The sequence below is a fragment of the Phasianus colchicus genome, chromosome 1, assembly GCF_987193195.1.
Source record: "Phasianus colchicus chromosome 1, bPhaCol1.hap1.1, whole genome shotgun sequence".
NCBI classification, from domain to species: domain Eukaryota; kingdom Metazoa; phylum Chordata; class Aves; order Galliformes; family Phasianidae; genus Phasianus; species Phasianus colchicus.
Genome location: NC_143436.1, coordinates 187,216,833 through 187,235,662, shown reverse-complemented (window position 1 = coordinate 187,235,662; position 18,830 = coordinate 187,216,833). Strand labels below are relative to the sequence as shown.

The 18,830-nt window shown below is 46.6% G+C and overlaps 2 protein-coding genes across 2 annotated transcripts in view; one reads left to right on the top strand and one right to left on the bottom strand.

The window, feature by feature from the left end:
• Positions 1-1,208, top strand: part of DEUP1 (deuterosome assembly protein 1) — a 65,379-nt gene extending 64,171 nt beyond the window's left edge. Inside the window, exon 15 of the mRNA XM_090134037.1 lies at positions 1,149-1,208. Coding sequence (XP_089990163.1) covers positions 1,149-1,201 — 53 coding nt within the window. The 3' untranslated portion in view covers positions 1,202-1,208. The remainder of the gene's footprint in view (positions 1-1,148) is intronic.
• Positions 1-16,750, bottom strand: part of SMCO4 (single-pass membrane protein with coiled-coil domains 4) — a 27,429-nt gene extending 10,679 nt beyond the window's left edge. Inside the window, exon 1 of the mRNA XM_031616104.2 lies at positions 16,596-16,750. The gene's annotated coding sequence lies outside the window, so the exon portion shown is untranslated. The remainder of the gene's footprint in view (positions 1-16,595) is intronic.
• Between the last annotated feature and the right edge of the window lie 2,080 nt (positions 16,751-18,830).

The following is an 18,830-nucleotide window of genomic DNA, read 5'->3' as shown; positions in this document are numbered from 1 at the left end:
ATCATCAGTGAATGAAACAAAAACCACCTTACATTAGAACAGCACCAGTGGGAGGGCCGGGACGTTTTCTGGCAGCCAGAAATTGACGCTTTGCCCAAATTCCTTTCAAATTACAGAAATGTTCTCAAACATCAGTGTGACAACAATGCAATCAGGACACCTTTTTTCAGGGGAAAGGAAGATAAAAAGTGTGGCTTGCAACAGAGGATGGGTGTGGAGTTTTCTCTTCCTATCACTAGTCTCATTAAAATCTCATTCTGTTTACTTCCCATCTGAAACCTGAAGTCTTATTACATTTCACTAAACAATCCCACGTTATTATAAAGCAGCAGGCTCCCCTGCCATGATTGATAGACTCTGTTTGCAATTATTTAAGGAGAAGGCACATAATTACATACAGCTGAATTAGGCTGATCAAATCCCTGTTAGTGTCTGTCAATTTACACATAATAGGACAGTGTGACATTAATGTAAACTAATTCAAATGCAGAAAGTTTAATTAAGACCTAAAAAAAAAAAAAAGAAGAAGAAGAAGAAGAAGAAAAAATACAAGGACAGAAAGAAGTTTTGCACGGTCTAAACAAAGGGAGTTTCCCAGCAAAGCCATTCCCTAAGCACCAGCCACCTTCTGCCTCTGCAGCACTGGTTCTGGCACCACCTATCACGTAATCCTACTTGCAATCCTACTTGCAGGAGTTTCCATCAGCTAAAAGCTCAGAAGCAAAAGCAAACAGCGTGGAGCAGAGCGTGTAATGGAAACAAGCAGAGGCAGTCAAAGGATATCTTGCAAGTTCCTCTACAGCATTCATCAAACAGCTGTGGGTTCAACGCTGTCATCCAGCCAGCAGTAAGTGCAAGTGATCTTCTAGAACACTCAGCAACACCAGAACTTTACACACCCTATGTAGCAATGTATGAGGGATGCAGCAGAATTGCTAACCACAGCTAAAATATATCAATATATCTTATATCATGGCACACAAACAACTTCAGAGCAGGTAACACCATATGTGCAGTCCTAGGGAGATCCTGGGTGGAAGCCAGGAGTCTTTTTATCATCAGCAGAGCTTCACTATTCTCCCTTCACACAGCAATGACTTCACCTGTTCTGCATGTGTGTATGTGCATTACTTCCATTTCTAATGCAGGTCCTTCACTGTCCGTACACCAGCTGTGCCTTTCCCAAAAGAGAAGGAGATGAGAAGGGTACAGAAGCGATGCTGTGACCCAGCAGAACTCATCTCCACCACCAATCCTGCCAGTGCTGCAGCAGGTAGAAACCAGCATCTCACACAGGCCAGTTCACTGATCCCAGCAGCAACACCTGATTTCCCCACGCTGCAATTTCCTAGTGCGCTCCCTGCCAAATTCAATCAATTTGAGTATCTCATTAAAGATAAAAAAAAAATCATTCATTTTGATTCATTTTTAATGGTGTCTCTTCTCGTTGAGCCTGCTGCTCCAATCTGGTCCACAAGACCATTTGTTAGCCACCCTGCTCAGCCACCTCTCCGTGGAGATGCTGCAGTGTTTCCAAAGTTGTACAAAATGCTGAAGGACACACAGGATCCTCACTAAAGCCTTATCCAAAAAGACAGCAAGAATTCTGAACAAATCCATTTCCCAACCATAAACATTTCCTACAGAATCGGTTTTTGTCAACAGGGAGAAGGGCCAAAAGGAAACAAGGAAAAACTTTTTAAACACCAGCAATCCCAGAAAGGATTAGAGTGCAATCTGTTGGAAAATATATTAAAATGCCACACTTTATTAAAACTGTCCAAAAAATTAAGCCCTCCACTGTTCAATCACATCCCTGCACAGCTCTCAGTCAACCTCTCCGTGTGAGGGACGAATTGCTGTGAGATAACCTTCCTGAACAAATCTATCAGTTACTCTAGCTTACATTCTGGTTTCTTTGGCAGCACAGCTATTTTAAGTCACCCTCCTAAGCCAGCACCACTGGTAATTTTTCTTTTCTGTTCCTCTGCAATTCTTCAAAGCATCATAAAGGCAAATTTAATAAGCACCTCAATTTGTATTGCTTTCTATTTATAATGCAGCAAGCACCTGCTGCTGCTGCTGCTGAGATCTAAGTAGGTATCTTTCTTACTTTGTATAGATTAATTCACATTAATCTCAATAGCTCCATCTTTTAAAGCAATTTCAAGAAACATTCCTCCAAGCTGTTGGGTCTGTGGGCTGTATGGTGGTGGTGGTTTGGTTCTTTAACACTTTTATCAAGATCCAACTGTCTTGAGAACACAATTCATTTCTTTTCATTGCTCACATCAACATTTGGTAGAGCATCTTCTGGAGCACTCAGTCCAGTAGATCCTTTCTTCAACACAACAGCAGGCACACAACAATGAAAACTTTGGGTTGTACCCTGAGCCTGGAGCAGTGTAAATCACAGCACCAGGACACACGGATGGTTTGGGAAATGCTCACGTGCAGAGCATGGATGCCCACAGTCCAGGACACGACAGCTTTAGATCACATATGATTTGACTTTCTCTCCAGTGGGGGATATTTTAGCTTTTTATCTTACCAAGACCGAGTGGCAGCTAAGGCTTTGCAGCACAGAAACCCTCTTTCATTGTCTAGAAACCTCCTTTCAGAGCTGAGAAACCACTGATCCTCCTCCACTGCTTACAGTGTTAGTGGCTGCAGCCCAGCACCCCAGGCTGTGGGCATCCTCTCATCTACAGCATCAATGCTGATCCCTCTTGCTGTTATTTCATTTAGCAAAAGCATAGAGAGGAAATTTAACACCACTGTGTGGGAGGGGGAAAACAGTGATGCAGCACAAGGAGGTGAGTAAGACACTGAGGTCTGGACAGAAGGAGCAAGAAAGCTCCCACAGTGCAGGAGAAAAGTAGAGAAAGGAAAGAAAAAAAACACACATGGAAGAAAAAGTTGTACGGAAGTGGAAGAAAGGCTAAAAGAAGTGGATGGGAAAGCCAATTTGTTAGAGAAGTCAGACACCAGTTACCACTCTCATCTCTGCACCATGTTGTTGCACTCTCAGCAGCTGGCGCGTGAGGTTTGTAATTCTCACCCATCTCCTGCCTATGTGTTTAGGTGCGATATTGCACGCTTCTCTGCAACCTGCCAAGAGATCTCTCAGAAGACTTCACAGGGCGTTCTGAGCAGAATTTCATCTTACCAGCGACTTGTAATGCTTCAAACTCTGCTCCACAGGGACGCTGTGCTATTTGCCTCACTGCAGTCTTTAATATGGGCCAGGCCTTACAGCTGAACAATTTTAAGTGCTCCTATTCAAAATCGTGCATCTTTGTCCTTGGAAGAATGTTCTGAGGATGCTTTTAACCATCCCGGTTTTACAAAGGTTGCTGTCAGCTTCATGAAACTGTAAATCTTACACATTTACATTTGTATGAAGTTTTTAAAACTGCCTTTAAGTGCACTTGTTGAAAAATTAAGGCTTCTGTAACCTTCATGCATTCTCATCCTCTGCCACAACTATTCATACCATAAGAGGAGGTTCTGAACCTTGTGCAACAACTGCATTCAGCAAATCAGCCATAAGCAGACATAACAGAGATACTCCACAATTCCAAGCTGAGAGCTAATCGTGATTTTTAGCCTTCCAAGCAAATAGGACAACTCAAAATGGCAAACACTGCTCTATCTACCCATCCATAAATTAAGAGTGACAATAGCAGATTATTACTTATTCACTCAGAGTGTTTGTTTGGCCCTGAGAGAACTGGCTTTATTCCAAGAGCTGGCAAACACTGGTTAATGTACATGTAAATGCATTGTTTCTCTTGGAGAATTTCTCTTGGCAATTTCACAGAACGAAATACTGAATTACAGATGACCTCTTTTGCTGCCGATGCCTGGTTGGGACGTGGGGCTGCTGAAAGCCTTTGTGAGCTTTTTCACACCGACTCACCAGGGAAAAGCCAGCGTTTCTTTGCAGAGTTGAGACAATTTCTCTCTGGAAACATGAAAGCTCCAACTTCCCCATGAGGTAAGCAGATAGAGACTCGCTCACGTAAGGTTCCAGTACTGACTTGATAATATTGACACATTGCAAAATGTTTTTGCAAACTGCTCCCAACAGGCTGCTCCTCAGTGCCAGAGCTGCAGTGCCAGAAGTAGATTCAGCCCCCAATGTTAGATATGAGGACATTGAGCAATAGCAATTCTCAGTTCCTGAGAGTGAAGAAGGGACTTTTTGCCCTTTGAATTTCAAGTGCAAGTATAACGGAAAAGAAAATGTGGTTTTCCTCAAACTAATCTGGACTGGAGGAAGAAGAGAGGCTAAGAAAAGCGACAGATACAGATAAACAAACCACATGGACAGAGAGAGAATCAGGCAGTGGTTAGCAGAGCTTCTGGCTACCCACCAACACAGCTCCTGGACACACTAAATAAAGCCAAGGGCAGAAACCTGTGCTCTTGAACATGGGCTGCCCAAAACCCCACATTAAAACATTTAAAAAGCTCATTTTGTGCCTTTGTAGGCAAACAACATGGACAACACACATCACCTCCTGCACAGTTCAGAACTTCTTTCCTACAAAGGGCTAGATAGGTCAGTAGATATCTAGATGTATTCCTCCCATGACCTGGATCCATCAGCCATTGCTTATCCCACTGTGCGACAGAGAATTGAGATTTTCTGCAGCAATTAACCAAGCCTTAAAGCCAGAGCTACAACAGCAACGTCTCCACTTCTGAGAAGGGAAAAAGAATTGCACTGCCCTTTCCTGCTGTACCCATATACGTGCCATCTCACCTCCCTTGAGGGCATGCTAATGATTCAAACAACTGGAGAGGGCAGCAACAGGTCAAAATTGTTCATAAACATCTGAACAGAAATAACACAGTATTCATACATCTCAGAATAGCCACGTTAGAATGAAATACAAAATAATTTTGCACAGGCAAAGATTGCAGTAACTTGGCGGAGCTCAAGAGCAAAAAGTACAGCACTTAAAAACAGGGAGGGTAGCTGCAGTCCAAATTCCTCTCCTTCAAATAAAATGAAAGACAGAAGACAGTCAAACGCTGATGGGAAGCAACAACTACCAACAGAAATCACTTTGGAAAGATACAGAACTGCCTAGATGTGGGAAAAACTGGAGAGGAAGGAAGCAAAAGAAGCTCACATCCAGCATGGCAGTCTGCCTCAGATGCTACTGCAGTACTTGGCAGGTTTCAGGCCACTCCACGGACATGAGCATCTACATACACAGAGCAGACTGCAGATGTGTATTTCATGAGAGATGTGCAGTTGGTGTTAGAATTACTCTTTCTGATACTCTCTGTTTTAAGAGAAAAACAATTTAGACTTTACGGACTATTACATTAACTAAAGCTACTTTCGAAATAGAATTTTGGGAAGTAAATACAAGAACTCTGGATTTGCTTTAAGCCACAGAAAATTATAGAGATGAATATTGCTACAGCAAACACACTACCTACCGTCTGACAGCACTCCTGGCCCAAACACTGTGCCTTTCAGAGCTGCTTTCACACAATACACACTTTCTCCCTCTTGTCGTGCATTACTGCTTGTGTGACACCTTGAGACCTCACAAGGAGATCTGCTGAATGGGAGCCCGACAGAACAGAACAAGACAGTGTCAGGTTCAACACTGAAGAGGATTTTAACATTTATTACAAGGTATCACTTTGACTCTGGATGTTATACGTGGCTGAGATGAACGTACTGAGATGAACAGCCTGGCAGAGCTGCAAAAAAGGCACCTCTCCAGAAGGGGCGACAGCACAGTTACCAGAGAAGCCACCAGTTAGACACTGGGCAGAGGTTTTAACTCATCTGGAGAGCTACTAGGATTTCTTCATGGGCTTCTGTCAGTTTCACTGGGGCTGATGCATACTGCACGTAGGGATCTCCTCCACAAATAGCACAGCATTCCATAGAGTGCTCCATTATCACCTTGCCTCATGCTTACATAACACATCAGATGGAAAGCCTGAAGTTACATGAACATTCACAAAGAGGTTAATCATTAAATTCAAGCTTTTCCAGGGCAGCAACAGAGCTGACCTCTTGAATAAATTGAGCTTGGATAAGGTAGCATCGATTTTCCTAAAGAGGTTTCATTACTTAACTCTATACTGTGATTTCTTTTGACAGTCTAAAGTTTAGAGTAAATCCAAATGCTTTTCCTACCCAACCAGCAACCAACTCATTTGAGATGCAGAGAATATGACAGACCTCCCTCCCCTTCACTGCTCTCTCCCCTCCAAGAGAAATTGAACTTCACAGACCTTCAAACCTCATGGAAAAAAAAACAACAACAACAAAAAAAACCCTTTTAAAAAACCTCATCTTTATTCCAGAAGCCTTTCTTGCAGCACTGAAAGCCCAATGCTTATTTTCTCCCAACTACTTTTATCTCTGCATTGTTCTCAATGCTTCCTCAGAACAGAGTTTCTCTGGCACACAGGTGGAATCATTTTGATTTGGCGCAAGGAGCCCCAGCCAGCTAAAAGAAACCACGCAGGATTCAGATATGTCACACAACCTCCCAATCTTTCTGACTTATCTTCTGCTTTACAACACCGAGCTCCCTATTTTCATTCTTAAGAAGATAGAAGAACCCAAGAGCTGCCCATTACAAGCTTTTCCATTAAACAGAAGGGTTGCCTTGTTCAAGTACGATACGAAGCATCCATAAAAGCAAAGTGATTTGTTTCTGATTTCCACCAGGTACTGCAAAATGTTTACTGAGCCACAGCAAGTGCAGCCACGACAACCAGGATATCCAGGGCTGTGCATAACTTTCTGAACTCACCGTTCTGATTCACATCCCTGGGAAGGTGCAGCTCACTTAGGTAATGTCTAAGAAAAACACAAACACTTGCAAATCTTTGGGAGAAAAGGGACGTCATTTCTAACTCTCCTATTTTGAAAGCCTTGCCTCTTACACAGTTAAATCTCCCCCAAAGCAGCCATCACTGATTGCATTCACTTGGAATTTTTATGTAAACAAGCGCTGGAATACGAAACGCGGTCAGGAGAAGGATCTCAAATCACAGGATATATACATTCCACAGCCTGCGTGCGTCTCTGCGGAGAGCAAGAACAAAAAAATAACAACATGAAAAAAGGAAGAAAAGCAGACAAGAACATGGAACCTTTTTGCTTAAGGTCCCTCGTGTCTTAAGAACGTATTAAATGCTGTTAGAACACCTGAATTTCAGAGAATTACTTCAGAGACGGCTCCCGCTGCAGCTTTTTCTGCTGGAATATTTCACTCTGGCTGTCAGCCAAATCTTCACTACGCTGATGCCAAATAAATGATACCCAATTTCAACGACAGATGCTGTTGTGTTGACACATAATTGATACATTTATATTCAGGGCTCCCTGGAATTCTATAACAGCAACACTTTATTCACAGGAAATATTACCTGCAGCAGAACTCCAAGGGACTGGCGCACAGCTGATGCTGCTGTACTGTGAAGACATCAGTAACTTATTTGGGACTAGTGGAAACCAGCAAGTTTCTAGGGCCATGGAAAATAAGGAGAGAGGGCCCAGCAGTAAAAGTTAAGAGGCCCCACCAGAAACCAGCTTGTTCATAGAAACAGGAAGCCTAAGAATTTCCACCACAAGGTGCATGTCCCCTTCCTGCAGAGCTCATAACTGCGCAGGAGATGGAGGTTACAGGAACTCCACAGCACTGCACTAACAGGTATGTCTGTAATCTCCTTCTCTCTTTGACTTCCTCGGCTTCCTAGGCAGGAAATGCATTAGCAACCCTTACAAATGTCTTTGGAAAAAGGTATGCTCCAAAGAAAACACCACATATCCCCACCTCGTGGGTGCACTCTCCCGTAGATAACTTGAAATAAACTTTCATAAATGATATTTATATTGGAAAGCAAATACGTCTCCCCAGGATTAACGAACAGTTCAGCATTTACTGAAATTACAACAGGAAAAAAAAGCAGATGACAATACAGCCCGTGCTACAATCTAACTTCTCTTTATTTTCAGTAACGCAGCATCATATTATTTTCACACAACAAACGAAACTGTTCACAGGAGGAAGATATTTAGCAGAAAACACATGCCCATTCAGCTCGAGAGAAAACAATCCTGCATCTACTGAAATCTGGCACAAAAGGCAGCAGCAAATAAACACCACAGAGCAGAATTTCCTGTCATTTATCCAGCCTCCAGATGTGGCTCAGCAAACGTGCAACGTCGAAAACCCTGCCACAAAACTTCTTTTTAATTAAAATAAGGCTAAGCTTAAAAATATTTTTGAATTACGTTATATGGGGATCAAAGGAGTTTGAAGCTGACAGATGAACAGGAATCCCTACCTGGAAACCTTTTCAGCCCCTGGAAAATACATTTTGTTGGCTGTTTCTTCAGCTGTATTTTAGAAGACTGAAGACAGCCCAGGAAGCTTCACAGCTCACAGGGCCTCACTTAGCTCTCAGGTGCTGTCCTTGCTCTTCTGCTGGTACCACGGGGAAGATTGAATCCTCCCATCACCTTCTTCCATATACTGCATGAAAAAGGGACTGGATACACTGACATGGATTCTTCAGGCTCTGCACACCACAGCCATTCTCCTTAATTCTTCCTCTCCTGCACTTGTAAGAGTTGCTAAGGCCAAAATCTCAGACTCCTCTCACAGGGAACCTCCCCTTCAGGACTGCCCAGCACACAGTACAAGGAAAAAATACGCATTTATCATCGGAAACCCTCAACTGTGGTTTAGTCCAGCAACAAGGGATAGGTAACATACCCAGGACTGTACACTTGTGAAACAGAAAGTGACTGAAAAGGTCAAAAAAGCGGATTAAGCAGAAAAGCTTTAGGGGCCAATGGGTTCTTTTCACTGTTGCAAAAGAGGCACTGGAAAACCAACCTCCACCAAGAAAACACATCCAGATGATAAAAAAACTAAGCAAAAAGCACAGAGGTACCTTAAAAATAAATGAATGAAGTAAGTAAAACAACAAACAATCAAAAGACATTGTCCCACAAAACAGCTACAAAAAGGCACTGAAATGTTCCAGTGTCACCAAGGACAGAAGCTCCCCCTGGCATCTCAGGATGACGACAGCATGTGAATGAACCTCCATGCAGTTTATCAAACTGGGCACAGGGCACATCTAGGTCCACAACCTTCCTGCAAGCCAGCTCCAGCTCTACAGCTGCAGCCATTTGTTGGAGCAGTGCTGAGCCTAAGCTAAGAGGCCAGCCTCCCAGCACTGCATTTTTATTGAGCACAGGACTGAAATAACAAAGCTGGATGGCTCACAGACAAGATCCAGCCCCTACCTGCTGATTTGAGGGTACAGACAGAGAAGTGCAGGCAGTTGGTAGGACATGGTGCAGCTACATGCCAGCTCTACTAAGAAGGGCATCATTAGGCAGGGAGGAACCCCACGTTAATACATAGAGACCAACTTGAATATTTCCGCTTGTAACTGAATTTCCTGTGAAGATTTATTCCTGCAGGCTTCTCTGAGTGCTTGAAACACCGCCTGCTCTGCCTTAAGCACATACTAAATATAAACTTTCTTTTTTTACAAAAGAAAACCACCGTGTTCAATAGTAATAACCCATTCTACTGTTAACAAAAGCACGGATTCAAGAGGTCAAAAGGATTCTCACTCCTACTTCTAACACTGGTTTGTGTCGTACTCTGGACACAGAACAGAAAGGTCCCCCGTTCTCATTGTCCCACACAGGAAGCAGTGCTACAGCTGGAAGACATGGGGAAAACAAAAAAAAAACCAACAATAAAATGACTGTATACAAATCTTTGTCCCTTCTCCCAATTTATGCCATAAAAAGTAAGCCGTTGTGTGCCTGCTAGAGATTACTGTACAATGAGCTAACACGTTAAATAAATTAGCAGCAGAAAGGAGCCAGTTTCAACTTTCAGAAATGTAAGACTTAGAAGTAGCTCCTGCAATCAGATGTCAGAGCAAATCTTACTTTTACAGACGCTGTTTTCTATCCTGTTGAATGTTTGTCCGACCGCTGTGAGAACCACTGGAACAATGGGGGGAAGGAGGCTGAGGCTGCAGGCTGAAATCAGCCCAGCTCTGCGGCCAGGCTTCTGAGCAGGACTATCAAAGCTAAACATTCAGGCAAGAAGTTGACACGCACCCCTTCCTCCAGGCTAGGGCCCTTCAACACACATAACTCAAGCCTCCAAACACGTGTCACTCACCCTAATACCATAGCTCCAAGCTCCACCTTTGATATGTCAATTCAGGAAAGCATTTGTTTTTTGTAATCCTATGCAGCATTGCCACCTAATCCCCCTCACACCATTTGGATAGATGCTTATTTCACAGCTTCTGTCCTCAACTGTCCTTGAACACAGCAGTAAGCTTTTACACTGCAAAGTGGGCTGCACTGCTATGGCAGGCGTGCTGCATTTACAGCAAGACCCGATGCAGTAACGTGCACAGGTCTCTAATAAATGGACTTTTGAGATGCAAAGAACTTCAGTGAGTTTCAATGACAGATTTATGCAGCACGCCTGCTCTTCGGACCTGCCGCAAAGCACTGCATTGTGGCCAGAGAACAGCTCTCTGTATATACAAAGCCAAGGTGCCAAACAAAATCAAACTGACAGAGGGTGTAAAAACAGTGAGACCAATTTATAAATAGAAAGCAGTCTGAGAGCATGACAAATATACACCCCGAGGTCTGCATCCAAGGCATGATTATCCATACCGCTAGCACAGAACAAAGCCTGGAATCAAGATGGGCTGTAAGCAAGGCTTTTCTGTTTGGCAATATAAACCTCATGGAGCCTTATTAAAGACCCTTAGACCTTTATCAGAGAGCCTAACTGAAGGCAGATACTACTGGAGCACTGAAATCTCCCACCTCGGCCTGCTTAATCTTTTCCCCCCATTTTACCCATCATACAGCTACAGTTCAACTCTCTATCTGTAGTATATTTGCACTCTTAATAATTTTTTAGAGCTACTCATGGCACAGGGAAAAAAAAAACAAAAACACACAGCTGTTCACAAGTGCTTGTGAACAAAAGTACCACCTCAATAAATTGCCCCAACCCAAATGGATTGGGTTTGTTGCTGCCAGAGTCCAAAGGGTGCCAGCATCAGTAAACACAAGGCCAAACATTCTGCACTCCCCCCTCACCCCAGCAGCTCATTTCAGCCCAGAGAAGTCATCTCTGTCAGGGGGAAATTCTTAACAGAGAGAGTGGTGAGGTGTTGGAACAGCTGCCCAGAGAGGTTGTGGATGCCCCGTCCCTGGAGGTGTTCAAGGCCAGGTTGGATGGGGCCCTGGTCTAATATTAAATATGGAGGTTGGTGGCCCTGTGTGAGGCAGGGCAGTTGGAGCTTCATGATCCGTGAGGTCCCTTCCAACCCTGGCCATTCTGTGGTTCTGTGATTCAGGGCAGGCCACATTTCTGCTCTTCATGCAACAAAGACACCAACACGTTTGCTTAGGCAAAAGCAGCTTTTGCACTGATGCTGCCCTTCATTTTCCACTCTTTTTGTGAAATACAGAGACAATTTCCAAGCAAAGCCTGTGGGGAAAGAGCTCTACTCAAAATCACTGGTCCTCTGTCTGGCACAACAAGAGCAGAGAATGCAAATTAGTTTCAAAAAAAGCAGCTGGCAATCAATAAGAAAGGGCTGGTCTCCAAAAGTAAAGCTGGGTTCCTCTAAGGATAAGAGTTAAAAGGCAAAAAATATAAGAAGATGAAAGTAAAGGAAGAACAAATGTAAACAACGTTGTGGGAGGGAGGCACAGAAGGAGAAAAAAAAAAAATCTAATGATACAACTGAAAAAAATCAGACAAAGTGACAAAGAACAGCTGGGGGTAAAAAGGGAAGAAAAACGCGTAAAACTGGACTGCCCAGGGAAGGATCATTAGAAAAAGTCTAATGCAAAACATGCAGAAGCCAAACAAGATAAAAACAGTGAAAGGGAGCAGATAAGAGGCTGGCTGGCACTAAGGCTGAAGGCAGCAGACACGAGTTCATGTTCTAGCCTGGTTCCCAGGCATTGATGAGCCTGGTAATGAGCGTTAGCATTCCTGCTGCTGCACAGCTGGCCAACTCACCAAGCCCTGGCCGCTCACCTCCTGACCCAGTGCCCACCTGCATGAGCCAGAACCCACCCACTCTACCTGCAGGCAAAGTCTCCTTACGGCCTCTCATGCCCACCAGCAGCTGGAACAGACTGAGAAAAGCCCAGCAACATCATTACCACCTGTGTAAAGGAAAGAAGAGTTCCTCGAGGTTGACACACTGAGTCTTCATATTGTTTTGTCCCATTTTTAAAAGCCAGTTGCAGAGGGTCATAGCAGCCTTCCATTGCAGCTGTCCCAGACAATGCTCGATATAAAAAGGAAAATAAAGGTATTTTGGTACTGTTAGCTAGCTCTACTCAAGAGAAACCAAACAGAAATAAAAAAAAAAAAAGAATCTCTCATTGCAATTGCAATTCAGTGCCACAAATCACTGACCATGCCTTCCATCTGCACACTCAGTCCTGGTTTCACTGACACCCTCCACCAGAGGTTTGGAACTCAGGTCACTATCTTGCATATACTTTCAGTGCAGCGTACCAGCAAGAAGGAAGGCAAGCAGGTATTTTGCTCAAAAGCCTTTCAGCCTCAAGGAGTGTCAGCAACAGCAGCTGCTGAAATAGCATACAATAATTAGGGTGGACAGTGGTGTCTTCTGCACTCACATGAAACTGCAAGGAAGGACTCATCATTGTAGTTATTTAGATTAGGTTTCGACTAGCATGCTGATGGAGAGGTGGCTCTGTCAAGTCACTAATATATTTAAAATTATGCTTACGCTTTCAAGACTCCTATGAAGGTTGAGGAAACTAGGCTTGTTTAGCTTGGAGAAGAGAAGGCTCTGGGAAGATGTCACAGTGGCCTTCCAGTACTTGAAGGGAGCACATAAACAGGAGGGGGAACGGCTGTTTACAGGGTGGATAGTGATAGGACAAGTGGGAATGGTTTTAAACTGAGACAAGGGAGGTTTAGGTTAGATATTAGGAGGAAGTTTTTCACACAGAGGGTGGTGAGGCACTGCAACAGGCTGCCCAAGGAGGCTGTGGATGCCCCATCCCTGGAGGCACTCAAGGCCAGGCTGGATGAGGCTCTGGGCAGCCTGGTCTGCTGGTTGGTGACCCTGCACATAGCAGGGGGTTGAAACTAGGTGATCACTGTGGGCCTTCTCAACCCAGGCCATTCTGTGATTCTATGATAACTCCCATACAGAACAATTTAAATTCTCTGCGTCCTGTGCTTCATGAAATTCCACAAGACTTCTAATGACCAGAGTGATCAGAAACTTCTAGTCACACTGACATCAGAGAACTCCCATTTTAAAGGAGAAAGAAGTAACTAACTTCTTTGCAACCAAAAGCAGCATAAAAGAAATCAAATGAAGCTGGACAGAGGAGAGTGAAAAACCCTGAGACTAAACCAGGGGTAGGGCAAAAGGCAACAAAGGGAACAACATCACACATCTCATCCCCTCAGAATACCCAAAGGGCTCACAAACAGCCCATCTCCAGCTGTTTGCCACAGCCAGCCTGCTTCCTCTGTTGCCTACAGCAATTCCTGCAGGGTTTGTCTTAACAAGAAAAAATCTCTCACCAACATAAAAAAAATAGAGGGGAGACCTGCAGCATTGCAGAGGTTCACAATGACAAGCTCTGGCCCACCACTACTGCTAAGGCAATGACAGCATTTTAACAGCACATCTCCCCAAGGCAGCAGCAGGTGAGATCTTTGTATAGTGAAAGAGATGCCCTTCCACATTAGCATGGCCTATTAGCCACAAACAGGATTAAGAGCTCAGCAAATCCTCACAGAACCCACATCTGTCAACCTAACTATTTCCCGTATGGACGGAAAGGAAGGTAACTTCTCAGCTTTAACGAGCACTTAAGGGAAAGCTGATACTACAATAATTTAAAAAAAAAACTGAAGAAAGGGGGAGAACAACACAGAAATCATAACCATAGAGGCTCCTCAGGATATATCACCTCGTGATAAAAACACCACCTGGTAAAAGATGCCCTGCTGTTGGCTTGGTGCCCTCCACAGCACTCACCTCAGAGACCTCTCAAGAAGACCACAGCCAAGATCTGCTTGCCAGACGTTTCTTGAAGCGCAGCAGCCAAGTGTCAAAAAAGCAGAGAAATCCAGATCTGCACACAACGCAGAATTGCTAGGGGGCAGCATGGGCATCAGTCATCCATATACATCCATATCCAGATACTCCTTGCAGAGCAGGATGGATGGACTAACAGGAAAACAGGCAGATCGTTTTGCTCTGGAGCAGGCAGACCTACCAGCTGAGTCGAGAAATGCCAGGGCAATTCCCAAAGAGCTCAGACTTCAGGAGCAGATGGGACATGAGCTGTGAGGGTACGGCAAACACAGCCCAATTCAGCAGAGAGAATCAGTGCTCAGTTCTCTCAGATCCTGATAGCAAAAGATGAACTTATCTTCCTGTAAGCACAGTCCTCATGACAGCACTGCTCCCTGCTGAACCAGGGCTGTGATTCCTAGTGGAGAAAACTCTCCCTTTTCAGTTCCCCTGAACCACTGCCTCTAAGTAATGCACACACCATCAGGCCAAGTCCTGCTGGCTCCAAAGCTAACAGGGAAGGGAGAAAGATGATGGAGGAGGAAAATACGTAACAAAAACAGAGGAGGAAACTGCCTTACATCACACAAGAAGTTCTGCAGCCAGATCTACTATCCAGCCTATTTACCATCCCATAAGACAGCTGACATCACCTAATCAGCATGTATATAGATACAGGAGCATTTCACTGCCTAATGCACAGAGAAACATGGTTAGATTGGATTAAAAAGAGAATCAGATTATTTTGCTAGCACACCGCTCTAGGAGTGACTAGAGGAAACAGTGCACTCTCTCACCTGTTAACAGTACACACCTCCAAACGTGCAGCTGCAAGTGTGACCGACAGCCACCTCACACAGCGCGAGCTGTGCTGCAGCCTGCTGCTCTGGGATAGCTTCAAAGCCCGACTGCTCCTCCCCAAACAGATGCAGCCATGCAGTCACTGACAAGTATGGCTCCAGTGGATTGGTCCCATGGCTCTGAGAGCACTGGTCACAGCACAGAGGGGTGTTCCACGTGCTAAGGGCTGTGCAAACAGGGCTTTCCAAACCCACTCTGGCAGCACCTGAAGGTGCTCGGCTCTGTTAATGGCTCATTTTTAGCTCTATCTATCAGTGCTGCCCATAACCTTCTGTACTTTTTGCTTTGGGTCAACACCTTCACTACAACCTGACTGAAGAGCAAAAACCTCTGCATGCCTGTGCTGGAAAAAGCACTGGAGAAACAGGTGGTTCCCAGAACGTCCTGTCATAAAAGTACAGAATCACAGAGTGGTTTGGGTTGGAAAGAACCTCCAAGACCACCTAGGATCAACCTCCTGCCCGGATACGTGACAGCAGCACCCCGCATCACTGCTGGTCAGCCTTGCTTCTACATTTCCCACACAGCACGAGGGAAGGGTGCAGCCCAATCTGCTCCAAGAGCGAGCTGCTCATTTATCTGAGAAAGATGGCTGAGGTTTCCACGTGTGATGCTTGAGGACAGCCCAGACCTGCTTTCCTCCTAACTTCAGCCTCGTGGCTCTGCAAGGTATAAACAGGCCGCTACAGGACAGAGAGCAGAAAGTTATTACAAAAGCACTAATGAGAAACTCATCCCACTTTCTTTCTTTTTTTTTTTTTTTTTTAATAAGGCAACGGGGAATTCCCACCAGACTTTTATTCCACTACGAAGAAGTAATTTGAACACAGCTAAAAAGAACAGAGCTTTGCAGATGGAGGCGGGAGGGGCTGGCACGGATATCGGGAGGGGACCAGGCAAGGGAGACCTCCATAGCACTGAACATTCCTTTCCCCCTGTTTTAATAGCAGATTTGAAGCTCGGGCGCTTTAGAAACACACGCGGGAAGAAAACGACTTGCTCTCCAGGTGCCCAACAACAAAACAAAAAAAAGAGAACCAAAGAAAAGCTCCGAACTGCGCCCCTGTCAGCGCTCGGCGAGGACAGCGCCGGAACAAACGGGAGCCGCGTTAAGAAACAGAGCGAAGCCGCGTTTCCACGTTCAGAACGGATCATCTCGGCTCCCCAACACCCGGCTCACCTTTAAAAGCTTTTCTGAGCTTCCCCACCCCCCCCACCAAGCTGCACAAACGCGGCTCCCCGCTCGTCTCCCACACTCAACAGCACCCGCGGCCGGAGAACTGAAATTGCGAATAAAGTGAAGGCGATCGAGGAAGCCGCGGGGCTTTCTAAGAGTACTTCTCCTCGTGGATCCCCGGAGGGGCCGCGGCTCAGTCCCCTCCCGTCCCGTCCCGTCCCGCCGCCGCTCCCCCCCCAGCGCACCGCCGCCTGCAAACTTTGCGCTTCCTCCCCGCGGCGCTCCGCCAGCAGCGCTGGGAGCCGCAGCCCGCAGGAAGTCGGCCCGCACGGAGCCCCGCGGCTCTTCCCGGAGCGGCTCCCCGGAGCGGCTCTCCCCACCTCGGGACGGCGGCCCCGCGCGCCCTTACCCGGAGTTGCGTTCGCCTGAGAGAGAGACAGAGAGAGGGGCAGAGCGCGAGGCGGCCGCCGGCAACTTCCCCGCTCCGCCGCACGTGGGGCTGAGGCGCTCCGCTCTCCGCAGAGGACGTGGCAGCTCCCTCCTCCTCCTCCTCCTCCTCCTACTCCCTCCTTCCCCGGCCGAGCCGAGCTGCGCCGCGCCGGAGGCTCCTCCCGGCCCCGCCGTGGCGGAACGCGGGGCGCCCTCTGCCGCATGCCGGGGGCGCTGCCTGCCCGCCGCCGGGGGGACGCGGCGCTGCGGCGGGAAGCGGAGAGAGCGGCCGGCACGGCGCGGGGCCGCGGTTGGGTGGGAGCGCTGAGGGGAGAAGCTGCGGTCGTCCTTCGTGTCGGACGAAACGAGCGGGGTTCCTCTGCCTGCGGGGTTGAGAGGAAAACTATCTTCCAACACGGGTGGTGTCGTGTTTGTTGGTTAATTAGAAGTGAGAATGCAAAAATGTAGATGGAATTAGAGTGTATCAGCGGGAGGGAAGCTTGTTACACGTGCTCTGAAGTAATTGGCCCAAAACAAATACAGAGAGCTCCCAGAATGTCCTCCCGGAAAGGGATGGGGACAGCGGGAGGGCAAAGCGGCCGAGGAGCCCCGCCTCAGCTGTCTGAGCCAGCAGGACCCCCACATCTGTGCCAGAGAATCATAGAACAGCTTGGGTTGGAAGGGACCGCAAGGATCATCCAGTTCCAACCCCAGTGCTACAGGCAGAGCCACCAACCTCCAGATCACAGAGTCACAGAATGGCCAGGGTTGGAAGGGACCTCAAGGATCATGGATCTCCAACCCCCTGCCACATGCAGGGCCACCAACCTCCTCATTTAATGCTACACCAGGCTGCCCAGGGCCCCATCCAACCTGGCCTTGAACACCTCCATGGATGGGGCATTCACAACCTCTCTGGGCAGCCTGTTGCAGCACCTCAACACTCTCATAGTAAAGAACATCCCCCTGACATCCAACCTAAATCTCCCCTCCCTCAACTTAAAACCCCTTGTCCTGCAGTTATCTACCCTTTCAAAGAGTTGATTCCCCTCCTGTTTGTAGGCTCCCTTTAGGTACTGAAATGCTGCAATGAGGTCACTCCGCAGCCTTCTTTTCTCCAGGCTGAACAAGCCCAGCTCCCTCAGCCTGTCTTCATAGGGGAGGTGCTCCAGTCCCCTGATCATCTTCGTGGCCCTCCTCTGGACCCTCTCCAACAGCTCCCTGTCTTTTTTGTACTGGGGGCTCTACACTTGGATGCAGTATTCCAGCTGGGGCCTCACAAGAGCAGAGTAGAGGGGAACAATCACCTCTCTGTCCCTGCTGGCAACCTCTCTTTTGATGGAGCCCAGGATACCATTTGCTTTCCAAACCACACTGCCGGCTCATGTTAAGTTTTTCATTTATCAAGACCCTCAGGTCCTTTTCCCCAGGGCTGCTCTCAAGGCTGCTCTCAGATCTGGTACTAGATCATGGTGCCCAGGGCCAAATGGTTTGGGTTGGGTTGGAAGGGCCCTTAGAATGCACCCCATCCAGCCGCAACCTCATGCCTGGGCTGGTTGGCACCCAGCAGATCAGGCTGCCCAGGGCCCCACCCAACCACAGCCTCTCTGGGCACGTCCATGGTTCAGGGTGACTGCACTGCAGACATGCTCTGCTTTCATACTGAGGAGAAGCATCTTGCTGTGCTCCTGAGGAGACAGGAGCTGCAGCGGGAAGGAAACAAAAGATCTCAGACATCTATTTGCATTTTCTTCTTTGCAGGATTACACGTTTGGAAGATACGTGACGCTGGCTGGGCTGCGTGGTTTCAGAACGCCTGACAGAAGTTTGCACTGAAAAGGTCATTCAGGAGGGATCTGCCCATCCTTCAGGTTAACAGCAGGCACGAAGCAGCTCCCACGCTCACTGTGTGGCAATGTGTGGTGCCTTTCTTAGAGCTTAGAATGTTTCCTGGAAGAGTATTCAGGTCAGGCACCTCGGTGTGCCCTCAGCTCAGCCTCTCACTGAGCGGTATCACAATGTCAGGCTGGTGCCTCCCACTGCACTGCTCTCCTGAAAGCATCCACTGCTTCCAGCTGGGGGCAGATGTTTAATCTCAAGGTGCACTGCCAATGTGAGATTAGAATTGGGCTTTGAAGCTGTAAAGAAGCAGTGCTCCTGATGCTCCAATTGATGCTGAATTGCTTAGGGCTAAAGCAGAGAAGTCAAAACTTTT